Source organism: Tachysurus vachellii, chromosome 5 (genome assembly GCF_030014155.1).
Source record: "Tachysurus vachellii isolate PV-2020 chromosome 5, HZAU_Pvac_v1, whole genome shotgun sequence".
Taxonomy (NCBI): Eukaryota; Metazoa; Chordata; class Actinopteri; order Siluriformes; family Bagridae; genus Tachysurus; species Tachysurus vachellii.
Window position 1 is genome coordinate 664112 of NC_083464.1, and position 18389 is coordinate 682500.

The following is an 18389-nucleotide window of genomic DNA, read 5'->3' on the forward strand; positions in this document are numbered from 1 at the left end:
CTTGAATTGAATTCTCATTGCTGTTCTAGGTACCTTAGTGACATGCTGTGAAGTTCTGGAATCCATATAACAGTTATACAATTCTCAATGCTCTACTGTCCTTAATGTTTGTGTGTGTGTATGTGTATGGAATAATTTGTGCAGTTCTTCATTTCTTAGGCATAATCACTGCACTTCCAAATGTGGTTCCAAACTATTTATTGCAGTTTTGGACTCGACTCAAGTTTCTCAAGTAATATGTGTGGTTCTAGATTCCTCAGTGCAGTTTGAGGCTTCTTTGGTAAGATTACTGAGTTAAATAGTGTGGTTCTAGGACCAGCTTTGGATTCCTGGATTCCTCAGACAGTTTCTGAAGCCCCAGTGTAAACCTCCAACTCTCAAAACGGTGAATTACCAAATAAAAAATGTTAGTTTTCTGATACACTAAAACAACATGATTAAATATTTATTACGCAACAAATCAAATGTATTCATAATCAAATATTTTGCATTACATACACTGCTAAAGGCATTTGAGTCGATTGGTTGATCACAGGATACACACACTCACATGTGCTGACACACTGCAGAGAAATTTGACTTCTTTTTTGGAAAAATGGAAAAAAAAAAAAAAAACTCAAAACAGTACGAAAATCACTGAACACCCATTAAAGTGGAGTCACAACACACACACACACACACATACATACACACACACCCCTTGTCTGGCAACAGTGTAAGGCAGTAAGGCGCCAGTGTACAGACTCTGCTCACTGGGGAACAATAACACTGCGCTTCATAAAAACTTCAAACAGTTCTGCCAAGGGCTTTATAGGTGCCTCAGAGGGTTATGAGCCTCAAGGGGGTGGTGGGGGAGACACACACACACACACACACAGTCAGAACAGGTGATCCATACTCCACACATCCCTGGTTTAGTTGATGCACACAGACTGCAACAGTGGCTTTATCATCTCTCTCTCTCTCTCTATCTATCTATCTATCTATCTATCTATCTATCTATCTATCTATCTATCTATCTATCTAACATCCTAATCGTGTTGCTTGAATTCTTAATGTGGATTTAGAATGCACAGCTTGGAGTCAAACATATGTAGGTATGTGTGTGTGTGTGTGTGTGTGTGTGTGTGTGTGTGTGTGTGTGTGTGTGTGTGTGTGTGTGTGTGTGAGAGAGAGAGAGAGAGAGAGAGAGAGAGAGAGAGAGAGAGAGAGATGAACAGTAGCCAGTTATATTTCTCCAGTGTAAAACTTTATTGTACACCAGTGGTCATGATTCTGAATCAATCCAATGAAAATCAATGTACGCTGCTAGATTCAACACACACACACACACACACACACACACACACACACACACACACACACACACACATGCACGCGCACACACACAAAGCCAGATCAAGATCATAATTTCAGTGTGGTAAAGAAAAAATATTTTCAACAGTATAGAGCAATAAATCTAGTTATTTCTGAAAAACCTCTTAAACAGAATGACTATATAATATTCAGAGAGTTTAAATAAGATATCATTCGGTTAGCCATGAGCATGTAGTACACAACAGTTGGATGTGTAAATAAAAAATTCTTAAGCTTTCATAGTAAAGGGTAACCTAAATGTAAATTTGCAAGTTTTCAGTTCATTCACCCCATATGGAGAATTTAGACAATTAAAAGAGTAAATATCATCGACATGACAGAGAGGAAGAGTTATTTGTCACCAAATCACTTTGATAAAAATACTTCAATTCAGTTCATTTTTAGATGGTGTGAATCCACACTGAAGTCTGCAGTTACTAACTGGAGATATGATGTAATAGTGCATTTCTGTAATCTGATGCAAAACAAAAAACTCTATGACAACTATGACCACAAATTGTGCTTCTGATATCCACAGATTTCTCTGTACAGCTCCAGAATTCAGAATTCCAGTCACTTAATTCCAGTCACCAAAAGTCACTTAGTATGGACCTAAAATTCTATTGTCTCGAAATGCTGCGTGTGGCTCTAGAATCCTCATTATTATTCCAAAATGCTCTAAAATTCTCCCCAGATTACAGAGTGAAGATCTAGAATGCTCAGTGTGGTTCTAAAATGCTCTGTGAACAGAAATGAGAATGTTGTTATAGTGTGTTTTCATGCACCTTTAGGTGATTGACTGATTCTCATTGGATGACATATTTGTGTTTCTCGTCTTCAGAACATTGAGTCTTTGGGTGAAACTGTTCACTACTGTTCCACTGTTACTGTTACTGTTACTGTACTATTTAAATCATTGAGACTCTGTGTGTGTTTGTGTGTGAAAACAGATGTTTTAATTACATCACAGGTACATTACAGTTAAACAGTGTCTCTGGACAGCATGGAGGTGATGTGCAGTTCTGTTCATCTGGAAGTAATTTATCTGAGTTCAGGGAAGATTTGATCAGTTCTCTCTGCTATGTCTAGTCTGAGGCCACTGTTCTCATAACTCATATTGTCTATAAATTATTCTGTTAATGTTAATGTTGTGTGTGTGTATATGTGTGTGCGTGCTTGTGTGCATGCATGCATGTGTATGTGTGTGTGCATGTGTGTCTGTGTGTGTGCATGTGTGTGCGTGTGGGAGCATGTGCATGTGTGTGTGTCTATGTGTGTGTGTGTGTGTATGCGAGCATGTGCATGTGTATTTCCATGTGTGTGTGCATGTGTGTGTGTGTGCATGTGTGTGTGTGTGCGTGCATGCATGTGTGTGTGTGTGCACGTGCATGTGTGTTTGCATGCTACACTGCAGTGGCTCTGCCATGCTGTAGAGAAAGAGGAGAACGCTGTTTAAAGCGCACACACAGCCTGCCATGAGTCCACGGGTTCTGGAGTGTGAGAGGACAGAAATCATCTTGCAGCCATTTCTCCAGTCCTTCTGTGAGGAGGACCAGTGCAAAGTGGTCCAGCTGCTCTGATGCATACACACACACTTCTGTTCCACACACACAGACCTGCGCAGGGCACACACACTGCCGGGCTGAACTCTGAAGACGTGCACACAGTCCGTTTATCTCCTGAACCACCAGCTGCACCATCTCCCTTGCCGTGGTGTGTATCGTCACTTTCAGCTGCAAAAATAAAATAAAATAAAATAAAATACAAAACAACAAAAATACACACGTCCAGTCCCAAACTCATCAATAGTGTGGCTCTAGAATGACCAGTGTGATGTATCTAATTATCCCTAGTTTTTCATTAACACCCTTAAATTGTGTTTTGTTTTTGTGCCCCACCTTAACACTAGTCTCCTTAGGAAGCCCCGTGTGGAATTGTGGATAAACCCTGACTGTTGAGTAGCAGGATCTGTAGGTTGGGTTTCTGCAGTGGGAGGAGTTTTGCTTCCTCCCGCTGTCCTCCGAAAGGGAACGTACAGGTCTTGGGCGTGCCCAATCTTTTGCAGGGGAGGGGTTTGGTGTTGTCACTGATGGAGTGGGTGGGGTTTCAAGGCTGCTGGTACGCACACACAATGCTGTTTTTTTCTCTGTGATGCGTAGCAGCTCGATCTGACGACTTGGCAGGACAAAGTCACTGTCTATGTCAATGACTCCACCCCCTGAGCACAGCACATCTGGCTGATCAAGAGTATGTGTGTAAGGGAGAGGGTGTGATGGTGGTAGGAGGTCAAGTTCACGTGGGCTGGAGCTGTAATCACTGTCTGGAGTAAGAAATACCTCCAAAGAACCTTCATCATCGGACAGAGGGTCTAAAGTGCACAGAAAAAAAAGATGTTCTTATATTTTAAAGAACTTTTAAAATATATGGCAATTAATAGAATAATGGGCTCTAAATTTAGAAGAAAAAGAGATAATGAAAAGGTAAAAGAGAAGTAAAGGAGGACAGTTCCTACCGTGGTAATTGCGGCCACTGTCTGGTGAAGGGGCAGGTGAATCGACTGGTGAGGGGGCAGATGAGGGGGCAGGTGAGGGGAGATAGTCAGGCTGGGAAGATGTAGAAGGTGTTTTTTCAACAATGTTCTCTTTGCTAAAGTCAATGATGAAGCCTAGATTCACACCAGCTCGTTGTTGTTTATAACGGGCGAATTGTAAGACCTCCACCATCCAACGCGCCTCACGCCAAACCTCATCAGCCTGCTGCATGCATGCACACACACGCACGCACACACACACGCACACACACGTACATTTCAAAATACTTAGCTGTATGCAGTATGAATGTTTTCAATGAATGTTTTCTATGGCTTTATAAACATACATCTTAGAATTAAGCAGTTGAGGGTTAAAGGCCTTGCTCAAGGACTGAATAACTTCCTACACACAATCATCAGTTTGTGTACTTACATACACATTTCTTAAAGCAGATTCCCAGCACGTATCGTGCAGAACCCCACCCCCGGCTGTATGGAGCCCCGCCCCATGTCGTGCAGAGCCCCGCCCTCTGCCATGCGTTGCCCTGCCCCCACCTCAGCTACTCAGACCACATCTCTGTTATGCTAATTCCAGCATACAGACCACTCGTCAGACTCTTAACCGGTTCTGAAGCAGGTGAAAACCTGGCCAGCAGGAGCCACCTCTGCTCTTCAGGACTGCTTTGAGTGCACTGACTGGAACATCTTCAGGGAGGCTGCAACCAACGGCGACTCCATCAACTTTGAGGAGTACATGGCATCAGTGACCAGCTACATCGGCAAGTGCATTGATGACGTGAACGTTTCCAAGACCATCACCACACGCTCCAACCAAAAACCATGGATGACTGCTAAAGTGCATGCACTGATGAAGACTAGAGACCTAGCCTTCAGAACAGGGGGGCCCTAAGAACAGCAAGGGCCAAACTGTCCCGAGCCATCAGAGAGGCAAAGCGTGCACACGCCCGGACAATCCACAGCCACTTCCAGGACTGCAGAGACACCCGGCGCATGTGGCAGGGCATACAGGTGATCACAAACTACAAGACAGTTTCACCTGCCTGTGATAGTGATGCCTCTCTCCCAGATGCCCTGAATGACCTCTATCATTGTGGTACTCTGTCCACGGCCGATGTGAGGAGAACTCTATGCAGAGTTAACCCATGGATGGATGCTGGACCAGACAACATTCCTGGCAGGGTGCTCAAGGAATGCGCAGAACAGCTAGCGGATGAGCAGCGCTGTTGTTCCTACCTGCCTCAAGACAACCACCATTGTCTCCGTCCCAAAGAATTCTACAGTGTCCTGCCTCAATGACTATTGTTCCATCGCACTCACACCCATCGTTATGAAGTGCTTTGAGAAGCTGGTCATGAGAGACATCAAGACCCAGTTACCACCCTCACTGGACCCCCTACAGTTCACGTATCGTCCAAACCGCTCCATGGACAATGCCATTGCCACAGCCCTTCATTTAGCCCTCACCCACCTGGACAATAAACACACTTATGTACGAATGATGTCCATAGACTTCAGTTCAGCATTCAACACAATCATCCCTCAGCACCTGATTGGGAAGCTGAGCCTGCTGGGACTGAACACCTCCCTCTGCAACTGGATCCTGGACTTCCTGACTGGGAGACCTCAGTCAGTCCGGATCAGGAACAGCATCTCCAGCACCACCACACTGAACACTGGAGCTCCTCAAGGCTGCATGCTCAGTCCACTGCTGTTCACTCTGCTGACTCACGACTGTGCAGCAATGCACAGATCAAACCATATCACCAAGTTCGCCGATGACATGACCGTGGTGGGTCTCATCAGTAAGAACGACGAGTCAGCATACAGAGATGTGGTGCAACATCTAACTGTCTGGTGTAGAGCCAACAACTTGTCATTGAATGTAGATAAAACTAAAGAGATGGTTGTTGACTTCAGGAGAGCACAGAGCGACCACTCTCCACTGAACATCGACGGATCATCTGTAGAGATCGTCAAGAGCACCAAATTTCTTGGTGTTCATCTAGTGGAGAACTTCACCTGGTCACTCTAATTCAAAGTTACCGAAGCATTCGGGCCTCACGACTAGACTGTGTAACAGTTTCTTTCCACAAGCCATCAGACTCCTTAACAACTGAACTGAACTGAGCACAACATACACACGCACATTAATATATATCTATCAAACTGTTTATATGCTGTCTCACATTTCAGCCGATTGCTGTTTTGCACAATCCTGTACAATATCTCATGTAACTGCTGCTAGAACACTGTGTTCATTCCAGTATTTCTGCACACATAATATTGTTGAACATACAGCATTTACACACGTGGACAGAATTGTTGGTACCCTTCGGTCAATGAAAGAAAAACTCACAATGGTCACAGAAAAAAACGTTAATCTGACAAAAGTAATAATAAATAAAATTTCTATGAATGTTAACCAATGAAAGTCAGACATTGCTTTTCAACCATGCTTCAACAGAATTATTTAAAAAAATAAACTCATGGAACAGGCCTAGACAAAAATGATGGTACCCCTAACTTAATATTTTGTTGCACAACCTTTTGAGGCAACCTCTGCAATCAGACGATTCCTGTAACTGTCAATGAGACTTCTGCACCTCTCAGCAGGTATTTTGGCCCACTCCTCATGAGCAAACTGCTCCAGTTGTTTCCGGTTTGAAGGGTGTCTTTTCCAGACGTCATGTTTCAGCTCCTTCCAAAGATGCTCAATAGGATTGAGGTCAGGGCTCATAGAAGGCCACTTTAGAATAGTCCAATGTTTTCTTCTTAGCCATTCTTGGGTGTTTTTAGCTGTGTTTTTTGGGTCATTGTCCTGTTGCAAACCCATGACCTGCGACTGAGACCAAGCTTTCTGACACTGGCCAGCAGGTTACCAACAATTTTGTCAGCAGGGTAACAACAATTTTGTCCACGTGTGTACACTGGTGCTTTTTCTGTTTATTGTCTTTGTGTAATGACTTATAATTTTTTGTCTGCACTGTCTTTTGTCCTGCACTGTCTTGTCTGTTTTGTTTGTCTTGTCCTGCACTGTGTACACCAGGTTACACAGATATACTTTATGTATCTAGGACTAACTTACTGGGTCCTTATAGCTCTTTCTGTGTTTTATGTAACACCCTGATCCTGGAGAAACGTTGTCTCATGTCACTGTGTACTGTAACAGCTATATATGGTGTTACTGACAATAAAAGCTACTTGACTTGACAGACTCACACACACACACCCACACACACACACACAGACCCAAACACAGACCCAAACACGCACACACCCACAAACACCCATACACACACACACCTACGCACACATACCCACACACAAACACACGATCACACACACAGACACAAAGAAACACATACATACACCCACACAACACACAATCACAAACACACAGAAACACACACACGCTCTCACACAATCACAAACACACTCAGAAACATACACACACTCACATACACACAGAAATACACACACAAACATGCACACACACACAAAAACACACAAAAACATGCACACACACACACACACACACACACACACACCTCTGTCACTATAGTACCTGTAAGAGCTCCTGGATTTTCTGATGTCTCTGCTTGGCAGTAAGCATCTCAGACTCAGAAAATGCCTCTCGCAAAGCCTGCTGGGAAATGAGGGACTCCAGATCCAAGCTGGCTGATGCACAGCAGTACTGACCAATAAAATTCGGACAGTATGCTCCAAAATGAACTACAAGTAGATAGATAGACAGACAGACAGATAGATAGATAGATAGATAGATAGATAGATATATAGATAGATAGATAGATAGATGTTTAAATGTGTGTGTGTGTGTGTGTGTGTGTGTGTATGTGTGTGTGTGTGTGTGTGTGTGTATGTGTGTGTGTGTTTTTTTCACCCAGTTCAAAAATCTGTAGAGGTAAGGTAAAAAATCCAGATCGAGGGGAGAAGTTATTTTGCCCAGGCGGCGTACACACTTCTTCATAGGGTGGGAGGAGCAAAAAGAAGGACACACCCTCTCCAAACTCAAGCACATCTTGAATGTAAATACGAAATTCCTGAGCCTGAGACAGACAAAACCAGAACAACAGACACAGACAGAGACAGGGACGATGAAAGATAAAATCCCAGCCACTGGATTACCTGTGGCGTTCCCCAGGGCTCTATTCCAAGCCCAGTGATATTTCTACTTTTCACTTACACAATTAATGATGTCTAGTAATTCTGACAGAATTTCACACATTTTAAATGTAACATATTACAATGTGTGTAGTTTTTTGTTTACAGTAAATGTTATTGTTCCCAATACAAGCTGATTATTTTTCTACAGTTTATGTGGAGTTTAAATTCTCCTCTTTCAGTCCTGTTACAGCCCCACAACTTGTTTTCAACCTGCCTAAGTTCTCCACTCCACCCTGCTGCTGCACTTATAGCTTATGGCTTCCGGTAGCTGAACACATCAAAAACCCACCTTCTTACACACCCTCTTACCCCAAAGCCCTCATCACTCCTCACACTGCACCTCACACCCTCAGATTATTATTATTATTATTATTATTACCTGGTTGTTTGGAACATTTATGCGCCCAAGCAGATCATTGGCAGCATTGCGTAACTCCAGTAAGAGACGATGTGCAGCATTTTGCTCATTAACATACACATCCTGCGTGTCATCCAGAGAACGTACCGATTGCAGCCACTGCCACTCCTCTCTAACACACAGAGGTTACATTAGGGAATGTAAGTCCATGCTTTGAGCACATAAACTAGCATGGAGGCAAACACACACACACACACACACACACACACACTTCACACAGATACCTCGAGACATGGCTGTTGTCTCGTATTTTGACATGGCAAAACACATTGGGGATTTTCTGAGGAACCAAAACTCTGATCTGTTCCACGGAGCTGGAGAGCTTCATATAACCCAGATAGAGTCCAGGAGAGAGCATCTTCCTACTGCGCTTATGATAGGCAAGCTTCTCCTTAAACACACACAAACATTAAGTTGGAATCATTTATTAATAAAAAAAACAACAGTGAATTGTTAGCTAAACATTATGTTACATACAGTAAATAATAATAGTCCAAATAAAGGTTCATCAGCTTTTATCCTTTACAGGTTTGAAGCATTATTACCCTTAGTTCTGATGCCAATTATTTAGCATATAAACCTATATATTGTGATATAACGCACCTGCTCCTAGTTCGAAACCTAACCTCAGACTTGAATTCATTTCTTAGATTCAAAGTGATTTATACAGTGGCAAGAAATAGTATGTGAACCTTTTGGCATTTCATGGTTTTCTGAATAGATTTGCCATAAAATGTGATCTGATCTTCATCTAAGTCAATGGTATTGACAATGTGTCTAAAAATAATTAGACACAAAAATTCTGATCTTTTAAGGCTTTATTGAAAAAGTAAGTGAACACTTAGAATTAATCGCTGGTTCAATTCAATTTATTTGTTTAGAGCTTTTAACAATTCACATTGTCTCAAAGCAGCTTTACAGAAGTATAAAAGCAGAAGAGAGAGAAAAAGAAATAAATATATAATAATAATAAAAAGAAAGAATAAAAATAAATAAGTGAATATATACAATTAAAGTGAAAATAAAAGATTAAAATAATATTAAAATAAAAGATTAACTTCATTTAAAATACTATATATCTATCCCTATCCCTAACGAGCAAGCCGAAGGCAACGGTACCTTAAATGTACAAATAGAAAAAAAGCAGGTTGTGTTATTATTTAATTAATAAAGAAAACTGTAATCATCAGTATATTGTACTAATACAGGTAACAGAAACTTTACCAGTAAGTGTTGTACTGTAACGTTTGTGTGAGAGTGTGTATGCTCACATGCAGGGTAATGAGGAGTGTGTCCAGAGCTGTAGGTTCATCTGCACAACCCGTGGATTTGCGCTGCAGCTGGAGTTTGCAGAGTTTAATCCAACGTTGTGTGTCTAGATCTGAACATCCACCCAAATCACGAAGTAACACTAACAAAGCATTACCATGCTTATCACGCAGGGGCTCGAAATACACCTGGCCCAGGTCCTGAGTGCCCAGCAGAGCCTGTAACACACACACACACACACACACACACCATTATGGCAGTAGATTTGAACTGTTGGAAATTTGTTTTGTATGTTGAGTGTGTGTTCATTTACAAGCTGTGTGTGTGTGTGTGTTTGTGTGTGTGTGTGTGTGTTTTCAACCTGAAGCTGTATTAAAGCTTGTAGAATTTTAAGGCGTGTTTGCAGGGTGCAGGAGCAGGATAAGTGGGTGGAGCTTGCACACTGCTGCAACCACAGAATCTCCTCCCACAAATATGTCACCTAGAAATGACCATGGAATCAGTGATTAAAATTCTCAAGTATAACAGTTAATGTCACCATTAAGTTTGGATGAGCTTTCTAAATCATAGTAAGTGCTCCATATGTCTGTCACTGACACTGATTTAATTAATTACAAAATTACCCACAATTAAAAGGAGAAACCAACCAATCAGAGATAGAGAAGTAACCATCATTACAGAGATTAGCCTCATAATTAGTCCCTGATTTATAACTACATATTTGTTGTGTTATTCATTTGTCTGTTAACTCTGATCCTGTGCTCTTTTGTTCACACTGTGCTGATTTTAGTTTATCGTACCTTGGTAAACCACAGAAAGTCTTGTGTGAGGGAGCTGTAAGAATCATCCACTTCAATAATGGGCAGCTGCTCCTCTGCTGTGACCACAATGTTGTCGTCTTTATAAAACACACATGCTATGTACAAACCCCTACAAACAATATACAATAAAATGAATTACAATTACTTTAGTACTGTGTATTGTCCTCCGCTGGAGTCAATGCTCCAGTTTGGGGTGTGTGTGTGTGTTTGGGAGGGTGTCACTTTATACCTTCAATATTAAGAATGAAAAAATATATTTCTTTAATTATAATATTTATTAAATTATTATCTAAATTATTATTATAATTACATTTTTAAGTGTAATCAACTTTATACAAATTGTCTTAAATCTTGCATTATGATTAACAATAATATACTGAATGCTATCTTAGTTTATTGTATAGTTTTCTATTTCATTATTTAATAGAAACTATAATAGATAAATAAAATAAATTTCCTACCTTTTCAGACTTTTAATGAATTTGCTGGTGGACTGGAAGAGATGTCTCAGACTTTTAGAAACAGAGTGTTTCCTGATATTTGATGGTCCCTTGCACTGATCTACACACACACACACACACACACACACACACACACACACACACACACACACACATTTAAATTTTCCATTTAGTTTCCAGTTTCAGTCACTTAGCAGTTACTAAAATTGAATACAGTAACTAAGTGCCTCTGAACATGGAATAGATATAAAAAACACAGAAACATCATCATCAGTCCACTGTGGCTGCGTCCCAAAGCACGTACCCTGTTCACTCCACGTACACAAAATCATCAGCACACCAATTCATCCCAGTGTCTCTGATATCCTTTTAGCTAGGATCATTTATTGGATATTTATTTCAGCACACTGTTTTTCTTTATCTTTAAAGTTCCACTTAAAATCAAACCAAATGCAATGTTCTTAAGCGGAAAATATACTATAGCTACCTGCAATTACTGTTTATGTTCATTTTAATCTTTTTTTTATTTATTTTTAACACTGGAAGACCTCATTATCTGAGGTATTATAGAACCTTTAAACTTTTGGATGTTTAGAATGTAGTACAGTAAACCTATAGTAATATAGAAAACATGATGAGAACACAAAACCTTTAACTAGTGTTGCATTTTGAGGACGAAATGTAACTACAGCTCAATACCTTGACCACCGAGTCCACTTCCCATATTATGTGTTTTGTTTAAGAACAAACGTTTTCAGAAAATCTAAATCTTTGTATATATCACCTGAGTGAAAGATGCTTTCATTACACTCTATTTTATGCTCAAACATAATGATTGATGATGATGATGATGATGATGATGATTATTATTATTATTATTATTATTATTATTATATTACACTGATTACACTCTTTAATTAATAGTGTGTAAACAGATAAGGGATCTTAGGATCTAATTGTGGAGTCATTGTTACAACCTTACCCACAGTTCCCCCTCCAGCCCAACAGAGGGAACCCTCTCCTGAATACTAGGACTTCTTGGTCACCGCTCAGCGCTCCTGGGTCGCTGCTGTATAAGCACACTTACTATTAGCGCATTGTGAAGTATTGTTTACCTGCGATTCTGAGCCGCTTTTTTGACTGCCTTTCCTTTGACTTCCTTTGATTAATTGCCCTTTTTTTGTGGACTTTCGCTACTGATCAAGAGCACGTGTTTTGCTTCTGTGTTTTTTGGATGTTTTTGCTTCGCTTATGGATTATCTGGTATTTTGTATTTGTGCCTACTACTTTTTTCATTATGTTATTTTGCCTGCCATTCTTCGCCTCCCCTAAATCAAGCATATGCGTCTTAGCTTAAAGCACATGTGCTTCAACAAAGGGAAGTTCTGGCAGCCGACCAGGAACAGTGTAGGTGCTTTAAAACACTAGGAAGACCTATATAATACCTCAGATAATGAGGCACCTTCTTCAGGCCCTCCATGGACAACCTGTGTCTTGTCCTGAAACCCCCAGAATGTCACTGCCTGACAGGTTTAATGGAGCTGCCAACCATTGCAAAGGGTTTCTGAGACAGATTGTCCCACATCAGCATTTTCGCACCTGGAGGAGTGAATCGAGTGCCGCCCCACCAGAACCTGTGAATCTCGGTAGGGCCCAAGTCACTCAAGAGGATCAATTTTGAAGCATACAACAACAGCTATACTTTTACTGTGGAAACACTGGACATCAGTGTACTAACCGCCCTGAAAAGCCCAAGTCTTGCAATCCCAAGGTGAGCCTTCCTTCTAGTTTACAAATCATTGTGCAGATCAATTTTCCCAATCAGGTAACATGGAACAATATATTGTAGAGAGCCTTGCCGCTGTCTGTATCAGACCCTTTATCAGGATTTTAATTCTCTTAACAAATTGCTAAATCATAAAACTGTCTCTCATGTCACTGCTTCTGATCATCTCTGTAATAAGTTCCTGCATTTCTTTGGCACAAAGGTCGATAATGTTCGTAGAGGTTTTTTTGCTTCTTCTTCATTGTCTTCTTCTGTTGTTTTTATTCCTTGTTATTCTGGTTCTATGTTTTCAACATTTTCTACACTTGACACGCATTGTCTTTCTGTAGAGGTTTCTAAAATGAAAGCAGCCACTTCTTTACTTGATCCCATACCCACTGGTTTGTTTCAGTCATGTTTTACTTCTCTGGGCCCCATTGTTTTGAGCATTATAAATGACTCTCTGTGTACTGGGGTTGTCCCAACAGCTTTTAAAATGGCTGCGATCACCCGGGTACCTAAAAAGACAAATATAGACTATGAGAACCTTGCTAATTTCCGTCCTATATCTAATCTCTCTTTTCTTACTAAACTTTTGGAGCGAGTTGTTGCTACTCAGTTAATTTCTCATTTAACTGAGAACAATCTCTTTGAGCCTTTGCAATCAGGCTTTCGTAAATTCCATAGTACAGAAACCGCCCTGGTCAGGGTTACAAATGACTCAGACTCTGGCTGTCTTTCAGTTTTGATACTTCTTGATCTCAGTGCCGCATTTGACACTGTTGATCATTCAGTTTTAATTTCTTGTCTTGAAACTTTTTTTGGTGTCTCTGATACTGTTTTAAATTGGTTTAAGTCCTACTTCAAAGATCGGAAGCAGTTTGTTGCCATGGGTGGATTTAGATCGGAGGTTAACGTTGTTCAATCCGGGGTACCTCAGGGATCAATCTTGGGCCCTCTGCTTTTTAATATTTATGTTTTTCCTCTTGGCCAGCTTTTGAGATCACTTGGTCTAAAATTTCATTTTTAAGCAGATGATACGCAGATGATCTATATTCATTTTAAACCTAATGAAACTGTGCCTGTTGATTTCCTTTCTGAATGTATTTCTAAGATGAAAGAATGGATGACAGACAATTTTCTTTGTCTTAACAGTGAAAAGACTGAAATTATGCTTGTTGGCTCACCCCACCAACTACGCAAAGCTGGGTCAGTCAAGCTAACTCTTGATGCTTCAAATGTGGAGTTTCAAACAAAATTGAGGAATCTAGGGGTAATTTTTGATGCCAATTTAACGTTTGAGCCACATATCCAAAATACGGTTAAAACTTCGTTCTTTCATCTCCGAAATATTGCCAGATTACGTCCAATTCTGTCATTTTCTGTTGCTGAGAGACTGATCAACACTTTGGTGTTTTCCCGTATTGATTACTGCAATGCCTTGTTGGCTGGGGTGTCTAAAGCTACCTTAAATAAATTACAGGTAGTGCAAAATCCGGCGGCGAGAATACTTACTAGAACAAAGTTAAAAGATCACATTACTCCCGTTTTAGAGTCCTTGCACTGGCTCCCCGTTAGGTTTAGGGTTGATTTTAAGATTCTGATGCTTACCTACAAGGCCTTACACGGGTTAGCTCCTCAATATTTGGCTGATCTTTTAATTCCTTATATTCCATCTCGCAATCTTCGTTCTGAAACTGGTCTTTTAACTGTTCCTTTAACTCGTTTAAAATCGATGGGAGATAGGGCCTTCTCTTCACTAGCTCCAAAACTGTGGAATTCACTACCAACTGAGATAAGGCAAGCAACTCTTGCCTTATGCCGAGCATCTCTTGGCACTTTTAAATATCTGCTTAAAACTTATTTTTTTTAGGGTAGCTTTTAATTTGTCTAATGGTAATTTTACATAGTGCTTATTTTATTGTCTATTTTTGTTGCTTTAATTTTAATCATTATATTATGTGTGTAATTTTGTTGCTTTTATTTTGCTTTTGTAAAGCGCTTTGAGATGTTCTTTTAAAGACACTATAGAAAATAAAGGTTAATATTATTATTATTATTATTATTATTATTATTATAAAACACCTGGAGATGTTTCTAGAGGGGGAATTCTGAAACAAGCTTTCACACAGTTTCCCCTCCAGCCCAACAGATGAAACCCTCTCCTGAACACCGGGACTTCCGGGCCACCACACAGCACTTCCGGGTCACTGCTATATAAGTGCACTCGCACAATTAGCACATTGCATAGGTTTACTTGAGCCATGTTTTCTTTCACTGCCTTTCACTGTGTTTTGACTCATGGAATATTTTGTGGATTTATATGTTTTGCTACTGTGTGGATGTGTTTGCCTCTCTGACAGATTATCTGTGTTTTTGTGACTGTTTTTTCACTATGCTAGTTTACCTGCTGTTTTTTACTATGTTTGAACTGTGTCTTCTTTAATAAATCTCCATATGGATTCATCATCACAAGCCTTCGCATCACAAACAGAAAAATGCACACACACACCAAAAAAAGTTGAACTTGGGCTCAAAGTTATGCACGCTCTCCTCCCTACCTTTCAAACAGCATCTGGTTTCAAAACACACAATCTCTAAAACTGTGAGAACAAGAGAGAACATTTTTAATATTACACTCAATTATTACACAAATATATAAATGAATAAATAGCCTGTATTATGAGCCATATATTGAAAGATGTGGTAGCCTGGTGCTTAAGGTGTTGGAGGACTGATTGGAAGGTCATTAGTTCAAATTCCAGGTCCATCAAGCTGAAACTGTTGGGCCCCTGAACAAGGCCCTTAACCCTCATTTTCTCAGTTGTATAAAATGTTAGTTGTGTGTGTATATATATATATATAAATAGTACACTACTTTGTGAGCACTGTGTTCTTGCCAAGATCAAGTTTAAATGAAAGCAAGATCAAGTCAGGATCAAGACTGACAAACATTCATTTGTTTTTTAAGCCAAGATTTTTTTCTCAGCAAGTTATCTTTATTAATGCATTATGAAATGATCAGGCTGCTTTCTAGAATTACTTCTTGTCAAACTCCGGCCATGTAAAAAAAAAAAACAATCATTTTACATCTGGTCAAGACCAAGACCATATTTAGTGAGCCTGATGCCGAAAGCCAGAGTACAAAAGCAGTAACTTCAGAGGCAATTAAAAAGTGAATAAAGAAAATGTCTCAAGACCATACTCAAGACTACAACCCTATAAAAATATGGGATGTGGTAGCCTAGTGGTTAAGGTGTTGGGCTACCAATCGGAAGGTTGTGAGTTTGATGCATCTCCGCTCTGCTCGGTCCCCTGAGCAAGGCCCTTAACCCGTAATTGCTCAATTGTATAAAAAAGTAGATAAAAATATAAGTCGCTCTGGATAAAGGCGTCTGCTAAATGCTGTAAATGTAAAAAACTCCCTAAGATGGCATGAGGAAGTAAGAGTACGCCCTTAAAATAAAGCTAAAGTTGGGTTACAGAGCTGCCTAAGTGGATTTTCTGAGTTCCATATTCAGATTAGGACAATTCTGCTTGCCTCTGAGATCAAAAGAGTTTCAAGACAATTTTTAAGACAAGGTTTTTCATTAGCATTTAGTCCACTTCCTTTAAAGACAAACACTCACCTTAAAAAAAAAGGTATAAAAAGGCAGAAAAATGTAACATTAACACATACTTAGAGGAGGGGGAGAGGAGGGGGGGGGATTTACCATGACACACACACTGCTGGTGCGACTGTTTAATCTGTTTCTGGATCTGGAGCAGCGTCTCAATGAGACTGTTTAACCTTGGCACACGACCGTCCACGTCCCTCCATCCTGGAAAGAGAATGGCACTGTGTGTAAGGTCATATATATTTAATTACAATTATTATTACATACGTGCAGTGTGTGTGATGTGCATGCTGTCCAGCAATCAGCTTTCAGAAGTGAGTCACATAAAATATGTGTCTCTTACAGTCAGCTGTTTAGTAAGTATGCGTGTATGTAAGTCTCACTCTGTCTGTAAGACACACACACACACACACACACACACACAGATGGTAAACAGGATGATGTGCTCCTGTGTGTATAGGGGAGTTGGGGACGGGAAACACAAACCCTCTATTCCCGGAATGCCTAATACAGACCCTCTCTTCACACCCACCAGTGTGTGTATGTGTGTACGAGAGTGTGTAAGAGAGAGCTGTATGTGCAGCTTATAAGAAGTATTGTACATATGCTTGCATGCATGTTCAAGTCTGTATGTGTGTGTTTGTGTGCGTGTGTGTGCCTGTGTGCGTGCATGTGTGTGTGTGCAAGCGTGCATGTGTGTGCGCGTGCATATGTGTGTGTGTGTGTGTGTGTGTGTGTGTGCGTGCGGGTGTATAAGAGCCGTTCTGTCTGTAACTTTACAGCCCTCTCATAGACATGCAAATATTTCCAGTGGGAGTTGAAATGGAAAACACAAACACACACATACATACACGCACACACAACCTAAAAATGCCAGAAGGAAAAGGAGGGACTGTCCCTGCAAACATTAAGAACAGTGAAACAAATATTAAAGCCAAGAATGAAAATGTACACACATACACACACTGTAGGCTTGCACAGTTTAAGTATATTTAACTTACAACATATGACTGTGTAAGTGGGGTATTATAGTGTGTGTGTGTGTGTGTGTGTGTGTGTGTGTGTGTGTGTGTGTGTGTGTGTGTGTGTGTGTGTGTGTGTGTGTGTGTGTGTGTGTAGCTACCTGATGGAGTAGCAGAGGCAGGTACAGATATCTGAGGTTCACTCCATCCCTTCATGTTATATGCAAACACCTGAACATAATAATGTACACCCTGTAACATACACACAGAGATACGTGATTTAGTAAATAAAGAAACTGATAATGTTACTGAAATTTGTTTTATTCAATAAATCTGTTTATTTCCTGTGTGTATACTAGACCTCAGAGTTTATTAGTGTGTATCAGTGTGTATTGGCATAATATTAACACTGTCTCCCAAATCACTGCTTCAGCACCATGGACAGTGATATTTGGACTGACTTAAACAAAATAATTCATGTTCCCCTGACACCTAACTGCACCAACCACCTTCATCTCATAAAAGGACCTCGAAATATTTGTCAGTGAGTGGCAGACATCTTTGTTTACTCCTCACAACATCATTGCTTTCTTGAACAAGACTCCCCTTGGCAATGACATAATGGTCTACCTTGACACCTTTGAACATACTGATGGACTTCTACCACATCTTTAGTTCATGCAAACAGTGCATGAGTTCTTGACCCCTCTGCAGGTGCCAAATTCCAGGAGTCAAGGCACTACAAACTCAGGTGTCCTCATAAAAGACCTCATGTTTCAGAAGGACATTGATCTTGGATTCCTGGATCTTAGATGGACATGGGTGCTCTTTAACTAGCCTCTGGTGGTGTGAGGGTAACATGCCTGTCCTCTTCATCCACACCACATTACTTGTTCCCAATTCCCACTCACTAGGAAGCACTCGTCTATCACACAACAGCTCCACTTCCTCTAAGACACATCAATCCAACACATATTTCTGAAA

General features: G+C 40.5%; 1 protein-coding gene across 3 annotated transcripts in view; it reads right to left on the minus strand.

Annotated features, from left to right (window-relative positions):
* Positions 1–1227: 1227 nt before the first annotated feature.
* LOC132845456 (ankyrin-repeat and fibronectin type III domain-containing 1) overlaps positions 1228–18389 on the minus strand; it is a 76733-nt gene continuing 59571 nt past the window's right edge. For 2 of the 3 annotated variants that reach the window (XM_060869431.1, XM_060869433.1), the window contains 13 exons: positions 17567–17657; positions 16540–16647; positions 11062–11161; positions 10580–10709; positions 10141–10260; positions 9782–9997; positions 8735–8901; positions 8472–8622; positions 7809–7974; positions 7473–7639; positions 3869–4112; positions 3255–3724; positions 1228–3089 (listed from right to left, as the gene is read on the minus strand). In XM_060869431.1, coding sequence (XP_060725414.1) covers positions 2760–3089; positions 3255–3724; positions 3869–4112; positions 7473–7639; positions 7809–7974; positions 8472–8622; positions 8735–8901; positions 9782–9997; positions 10141–10260; positions 10580–10709; positions 11062–11161; positions 16540–16647; positions 17567–17657 — 2460 coding nt within the window. In that variant the 3' untranslated portion in view covers positions 1228–2759. The remainder of the gene's footprint in view (positions 3090–3254; positions 3725–3868; positions 4113–7472; positions 7640–7808; positions 7975–8471; positions 8623–8734; positions 8902–9781; positions 9998–10140; positions 10261–10579; positions 10710–11061; positions 11162–16539; positions 16648–17566; positions 17658–18389) is intronic. The other variant, XM_060869432.1, reaches the window with a different exon arrangement.